This window comes from Hipposideros armiger, unplaced genomic scaffold, assembly GCF_001890085.2.
Source record: "Hipposideros armiger isolate ML-2016 unplaced genomic scaffold, ASM189008v1 scaffold_1473, whole genome shotgun sequence".
Lineage (NCBI taxonomy): Eukaryota > Metazoa > Chordata > Mammalia > Chiroptera > Hipposideridae > Hipposideros > Hipposideros armiger.
Window position 1 is genome coordinate 73,249 of NW_017732823.1, and position 8,044 is coordinate 81,292.

Here is an 8,044-nt window from a genome sequence, read left to right on the forward strand (position 1 = left end):
TGTAAAAGCCTGAAGCCCCTTGACGTCAGCCCAGCCATTGGTGGCCCATCTCTACCGGGCTACCAGTCACCTGGAAACGGCCAGGGTGGGAACCGCGGGATGGAGTAGTCTGAAGGGTGCAGAGGGGCGCGCGGCGTAGTCACCGACTGAGCTATTCATTCGCCGCTGTTTCGCAAAGTCGGCTTGGGGCCTTCCAGGGACTTACTTCAACATGGCTTAGGGAACTCTTTCTTCGTACTCAAGCCACCATGTACAGAAGTTGCCTTTTGGAAAAAGAAGCGAGCATGTACCCGGGAGCTCTCAGGAGTCCCGCGGGGGGTGGCACCGCCGGGACTGGCAGCACTGGGAGCGGTGGGAGTGCGCTGCCAGCCTCCAACTTTGCCGCGGCCCCAGCTTACACGCACTGCATGGGGTACCCCCATGTGCCCAGCCTAGATCTCCACCGGTCGTCCTTGGCGGCCTGGGGCTCGCCCTATAGCCCCCCTCGGGAAGACTGGAGCGCGTACCCCGGGCCGTCCAGTACAATGGGCACGATGCCCATGAACGATATGACCTCGAGCCCTGCCGCTTTCGGTTCGCAGGAATACAGCACCCTGGGCCCCGCGAGCGGCGGAAGCAGCGGTGGCAGCCTGCCAACTCCAGCTGCAGGGTCGCTGTTCCCCATCGACGCCGGCCCCGCCGACGCCTGTCCTCCCACCAGGAGCCGCCACAGCCCCTATGCTTGGATGCGCAAGAGCGTACAGGTGCCTGGTGAGTACTCGGTTCCTCCACTTCTCCTGGCCTGCCCGGCCTCCTACTCCGCAGGCCTCTGCAGGGACAGCTTCCCTGAGGACAGCCCTGCTCGTTAGGGACCCCCCTCCAAGCCCGCAGAACTTACTTCCAAGTGGGATTCGCCATTTCCTGATCAGCCAAGGGAGCAAGAGGGTGGACAAAGGGCATGGTAAGCCACAAGGACCAGAATCCGACCTTGTAGTTGCCCAGATGGGAAAACAGATGCTTGGGGAAGATCGATGGGTGAGTGAGGCGAGAGGACAGCCACGGTGACCCAGTGCTCGGTCACTGCTGCCGGCCCGTTCCATTTCAAACCCTTCCCCATCTGGGCGGGTTGGCTCCCCCCAACCCAAACTGGTGATGCTCAACTTAGGTTCGCGGTGCTTGCCTGGCAATGGACCTTTCACCTTAGCCTCGAAGGCACCGCGGCCTCTCAAGGAAGCTCTAGCTTCCTGTGCCCAAGTTGGCAGAGGCGAGCTGGACCGAAACCCATCGTCTTCTTCCGAAGACCTTTCCGCCAATGGAAACGCTGAGGCAGGCGAGAAGGCTACAGCACGCCTCTGGGCCCTAACAGCCGCTGGGCGCGAGCGACCATCAGCCCCAACCTTAGGCAGTGGTTAAAGCACACGTAACTGTCCAGGCAGCAGTCCCACCTGCGGAGACTGGATGCTGGTTTGCGTCCGCGCGCAGGAAGGCCCACACATCCCAGCGTAACGCTGATCGGGGCTCCCGCCAGCAACCAGTGAGCAGCGGCTGGGAGCCGGGGGCGGAGGACGTGGGCACTCTGCTTTAATCTTGGACCGGGGAGGCGGGGAGATGTTTGTTTTCAGCTGTTGTTTTTTTTATCACATTCTTATTATTCCAACCCGTCGCTCCCTGTCGTTAGAGAAAATTAGTAAAATTCGACTTGATCACTTTCATCCCTCTGGGGAGGAAATGACATTTCAATCGTCCACAATGATGATGCTCCTGTTCACAGTTCTGCACTCTTTCTCCTCTCCAGAAAGCAACTTTTTCCATTAGGAGGACTCAGCCGGGAGGACGCGGGCAGCCTGGTTGATTAGGGCATTAAGAGGGGAGCAATCTCAAGTTAAGAATAGAGTTTAAATACTTGGCTTTAAAATGTTCGGAAGTAAATCTGCATTACTATATATATGGGTGAGTCGGCTGGCTAAATAGAAGACAAAATGAGGTTAGGGTGGGGCACTGCCAGGGTTGTTACTACGTCTAATCTTAGGCTTGTAATTAACATCCATTCACTAAGCCCTAACCATCAGCAAAAGACACAAAAGCCAGAAAAGTAGCTTCTCCCAGTCCAGGATTATGTTTTGAAACACTTGAGAAGAGGAAAGTCCCAAGTATGACGTTTGCAAGAGAGAACAATGGGGAGAAAGGACAAGATAAAAGAAATTATCTTGAGTCGCGAATTTTCTGGTTATTAAAAGTCTTCCATTTGCTTTGATGAGCCGGATTCTTTCTCTTGGGAAATTCTGGTGTGAGAAATTTACATTCTGGTATCTTCATCGTTAGGTAAGCCTTCAAACCTGGCTGCACAATGGCACCTTCGCAAGGTTTTCTCTCCCACTTTTATGAGAACCATAAAATTGAATAATTTTGGAATCCCTTTGATTCCTGGCAGCCTATCCTCTAGATGAGGCTTTATTAAATTTCATCTTTGTTTCATTTTAGTGTTTTCTACATTAAAATGACCGCTTTGCTGTATTCTTAGAGCCCAAGGTGCATATTTAACAACAAGTTAAGAATATGATGAAAGAAGGGACCCTCACCCCCAGAAAAATGCACAAAAGCATACCTGTGTGCATGTGCACACATGTAGTTTTTTGAATAATTTTGGGAGATTCATGGGCCCACTTAAGTCCTTCCATGGATCTCAGGTTATGAATCTCACAAAAATATTAAGCTGATCACCTCACTGGACCACTCTGAACTAAAATGCATCAGTTTTTATGCTTGGTACATGATGAATGTTAAACAAATACTTATCGAATGAATGAGTCAGATCTTCCTAAATTTTTTACTTCACTGTAGTATTGTGGGACAACATTTGGCTTATGGCTGAAAAGAGATGAGCTACAAATGGAAGTAAGCCCTCCCTGGTTAAGGTATACAAATGAAAGCTCTTTCCGTTAGTGAAGAATGCTTTAAGTTAGAGAAAGAAAAGTACACACATTAGGGAACAATCAGAAAACATTTCTATGGATTAGTCTCGCATTTGATTTTCTAATGAGAGAAAGGGGACTCACATACAGAGTAAATGGCTGTGCCCTCAGTGATTGTATTAAGGAGTGTGATGTTTTTATTTCCACTTCGTTCCTTAACTGGTTTGTTCCAATACACATCTCATTTTAAAGATTATATGAAAAGGAACCTGACAGAAAGGTTCTGTGAAAAGTTAAGTATTTTAATATTTTAAACATTGTCACTGTGTTACAACTGGAAGGGAGTTTTCTTTTTTTCTTTTTTTTTTTTTTTACCAGAGTTGTAGCCCTGGGTGTGTATTGGCAAGGTGGAAATCTAAGCAGGGCTGGAGAGAAGCTTTCTTGTTAGGGGTGGGAAAGAAGGGGAGAATAGAAAGTGACTGAGTAATTCTGATTAAGCCACTGGACACAATACTGAGGAAGCCATGCTTAAAAGATTTTATTCAATTAGGACACTTGAGAAAATGAGTTGTTTAATAAATTCTAGAAGTTTATCATTGTCTTTCTTGCTTTTGATCATTTTACTGGAAAGTTTTTTGTAAATGAATTTGGATACAATTGATAACTAAAAGCAGCAAAGGATTTCCATAAGCTTTCAAGTCATCATGATGGGGTCAATGGCACTGTACTCTCTATAGAAGGAAATTGGCTTGATCATCTTCACCCTTATTGTCATCATCATCATCGTCATTAACCCCTAGATTTGGAGAGTGCTTTTCTGGCTGACACCACTTTCATAGCCAGTCTCTCAAACGAACACATTTAGTATGATAAGTCATCATATAAGATGAATGCTTGCAAACCCTGGGGGGATACTGCATCCTGGGTAATGGGAAGGAATCCATCTATCCTGAACTCCAGAGGTTTGTTCGAGTCCTTAGGGGCTGGAGGAGACAACAAAATCCCCCCTACAGAGAGATGGAAGCTTAAAGTAACTCTGTTACTATCCCAAATTAACTCACAATAGCTCCAGAAAAGGCTCCTTCACCCTCAGAAATGCTTAGCATCTGGGAAAAGAGAATAGCTTCAACAATAAAAACTAGTACTCTTAGTGCTTTGCTGGTGCTTTTGTGTGTGAATGTGGACATTATACTCTACTAGAAAATGTGCACATCCTATTTAATTTTATTTCATCATTTAAGAGGGAGGGAAGAAGAGACTTCAGAGGGACGGACACAAGAGGAGCATCAGGAAATGGGAATTCATTTCTCTTTGTAAATTATGCAGTCAGTATTTTCCCGTGAGCTACGTCTTCTTGAGGTTTGAGGTCTTATCTGTCAGGTTGGGGCAACAGACCCTTTTTAACACTTCGCATGGCTTTGATATGCAGCCCAGCACTTCCTCAACCCTCCTTTCTTCAGGGGTTATATTGCCGGAAAGGGTGAGGATTTTCATGGCAAATAAAGAGGCCTGGTCCTGATTTTATTGTCCTCAGGAGAAACTGCAAGAGGGGAATTTATGACCAGTGGGGGTGGGGTAGGACAGCAACTTTCCAGAGTTCTTGAAGTCTGGTTATGTTTACTGATTGTCAAAGAGCAGAAAACAGACACACGCAAGTTGAATTTTAACTTCTGCCTCAAGTTAGAATTTAAACATCCAGCCACTTTGGGATTAGCAAGGGTTTTAGGAAACATCTCTTCAAAGATGTATTTCAATCCTATGATTTGAGGTTTTGGAAAGAAATGAAACCTTAAAGTTTTCATTGTGACCTCAAATATACATTCTGCCTTTGTAACATCCCAAATGCAGGACCTCTGGTTTCCTGGGTTTCTGTTCGGATTCAGAAAACCAGCTCAAAGTTTGAGCCTTTGAGGTAGGGTGGTAACCGAATGGGGCTAATCGTTTTCCATTTTCAAGGGGGCACATTTTGTTTTGTTCATTACTCTATGAGTTATTCAGCCATTTAGTTTAATCTTAAAACATATCTCTCATCTAGAATTTGTTTCTACATTCATGCCCCTTTTTTGCTTTTCTAGAGATGAAAGGGTGTCTGACATTTGTTTAGGGCTTGTAAATTCCAAACCAATTGGCTGGTGTTCCTACATGTAAAGAGGGTTCAGGATGGGATCTGATGCGATGTAGGTCCTTTGTTAGGCCTGTGCTGCATCTTAACACCTCAATGGAGTTAGGGAACCACTTTAAAGAGACCTTTGTCCTACAGATTGCTCCCCAAAACCTCAGATCAAAAACAACCTGAGAAGATCAGAAGGAGTTTGCCAAAAGCCCTAGAGAAAAAGAGGAAGATCCTGGAGGGGGTTAGAAAAATTGAAAAGAAAACGAAACTTCCTAATCACTTTTGGAAATTTTGAAAGGAGGAATAAAACTCTATTTGAAGGAGGGTGTGAGAAATTAGTTAAATGTTGTAACACAAAGCAAATCTGTGTATTCCCTCCAAAGAATATTCTGGTTAAGTCAATACCTCCTCTTTAACCCATTCATTATCTGCTTGGGAATAACAATTGGTTTAAGACTTACACACACACACACACACACACACACACACACACACACACACACACACACCCTCCCTCTCTCCCTCTCTCTCAACAGTTGTTTCCCTAACAGGTAATAGGGGTTATCCTAGAACAGAATGTAAGTGACAATAAGTGGGGGTTTTAAAAAATTTTTTTTAACTTTATTTGGAAACTGTGTTTTTCCAGGTGACCTGTCAGCTCCAAGTCAAGTCGCAGTTTTCAATCTAGTTGTGGAGGGCACAGCTCATTGACCCATGTGGGAATCGAACCGGCAACCTTGGTGTTATGAGTCCATGCTTTAACCACCTGAGCCAACCGGCCGCCCCAATAAATGTTTTTTTAAATTTATTTTATTTTATTTTATTTATTTTTTATTTATTTATTTTTAGCTGAGCTATCCTGCCACCTGTTGGCAGCTCAGTGGCTGCTCAGCTCGGGCTGGGACCCAATAAATGTTTTTTAATTACTATTTAAACAAAATTCTCTCTAGAATGTATATGTAACTACAATGTATATAACTAATAAAGTCAGGGTCACAGAATCATTTACCACACTTAGGATATTCTTGTGCTTCCCAAAATGTTTAAACTGGGAATAACACCGTAGCACACTGAACTGGGAGTAAAAAAAATCAGCGTTTGGGTCCCCACTCCTCAGCTCACTGGCACAAAGCCACTTACTTATCTACACTGAGCCTCAGGTTCCTTATCTGTAAAATGGGGATAAGACATGTTCTGCATAATTTGAAAGTGAAGGTGAGAGGTTCAGTAAGAAACAGTATGATGAACTACATAAAACATAAGAAGTACATGTATAATCACGGTTTACGTGTTTGCTTTAAAATGCTTTGGTGTAACAGTAGGTCAATGGTAGCATGATAGGTGTGTAAGATACACACATGTAATGGCAACAGATAACAAAATATTTAATGGAGAAATGGACTTACGACATATTTGGTTCAAAAAATGTACTTGGTTTATATTTGTAAGTAACAGATGAGAGTGGGAACCAGTGGCTGTGATTCCTTCAACCAAAACAATCTCCAAAGAGGTAAAATATGATTAAATGCACTGCTTTCCCCCCAAACAGGAAAAACCAGGACAAAAGAAAAGTATCGTGTGGTTTACACAGATCATCAAAGGTTGGAGCTGGAAAAGGAATTCCACTGCAATAGATACATTACCATTCGGAGAAAATCAGAGCTGGCAGTGAACCTGGGCCTTTCTGAAAGACAGGTACACCAGAAGCACATCCAACATGTCTCATGTAGTTTCAATAGGCTGAGAATTTAGGGAAGTCTGTAAGCAGGAGCAGAAGCAGAACAGAAGACCAAGACATTCTCCAAGCTCTCTTGAAGCCCACATTAATCCTACTTGACCTCCTAGTTTAGCCTAGTTGTCAGTGAGTTTATTAATAATTGAATGTGAGCGCTAAGTAGGTGTGGGGACATAGGAGGTGGAGAAGGATGAAAACTCCCATAGACTTGATCTGTGAAGTGAAAACCTTGATCTGGTTCTCTGAAGTAGTCACAACCAATGTGTGAAGTGGAGATTTGGCAATCATGGCCATTATCAGGATCACATCAATCAAACTATGACAGTAACTGAATAACAATGCTGCTACCTGAACCAAGTTTTTCTGTTATTCAGGGTAGGAAATTTAATTTTCTATGGTCTATATAATCTTATGATGTCTGTCTCAAATTTAGCTTACTGAGGGTACTTAATGAAGATTAAATCATGCAAGGATCAATGGTTTCTGTTCACCCAGATTTGACATTACATAACTACCTGACATTACATAACTACCTGATGCTCACTTAAGTCTAGAAGTAATCCTGGAATTGTAGAATTCTAGAATTGTAAAATCCATTAATGTATTGCCTTATCCCAAGCAGCTTGCATTTCAACCATATATGAAAGCACATTAGTATCACAGCAAGAGATATAGTATTTCATTACCCTGTTCACCCAGCTCTATGTTTCATTAACCTTAATATTAGGACGTTTCTTTCATGACAGATCGTAATCACCTTTGCTATTTAAACCCTCCCTTTTTATGACCCCACTTCAGCATCTTCCATTCTATCATTATTTATTTCTACTTGTGCAACCAGAGGTGCTGAATGAGGTATAATATAAAGAGCACTGCATTCGGAGTCAGCAGCCCCGGACTGGATCTCATGCGAGATCCTTTCCCTTTCTGAGCCTGAGCTTCTTTTAACCTGTTAAATGGGTGTATTTCACAAGGTCATTGTGAGGCTAAAATGAAGTGATGCATGTGAAAGGGCTTTGTCAATGTTAAAGTCCCTGTATAACATCATCAATGACTATAAAAACTGCCCCATTAAATCCAAAGTATTTTGTATTTCAGGTGAAAATCTGGTTTCAGAATCGCAGAGCCAAAGAGAGGAAGATAATCAAAAAGAAAATCTCCCAGTTTGAGAACAGTGGAGGCTCGGTGCAAAGTGACTCTGGCTCCATCAGCCCTGGGGAACTACCTAACACTTTTTTCACCACCCCATCTGCTGTCCGTGGATTTCAGCCTAATGAGATACAGCAGGTCATAGTGTCTGAATGA

General features: G+C 43.8%; 1 protein-coding gene across 1 annotated transcript; it reads left to right on the plus strand.

The window, feature by feature from the left end:
• The first annotated feature begins 248 nt into the window (after window positions 1-248).
• Window positions 249-8,044, plus strand: CDX4 (caudal type homeobox 4). The gene is made up of 3 exons (XM_019634002.1): window positions 249-750; window positions 6,554-6,699; window positions 7,838-8,044. Exons 1-3 carry the CDS (start codon window positions 249-251, stop codon window positions 8,042-8,044), a joined length of 855 nt encoding a protein of 284 aa, XP_019489547.1.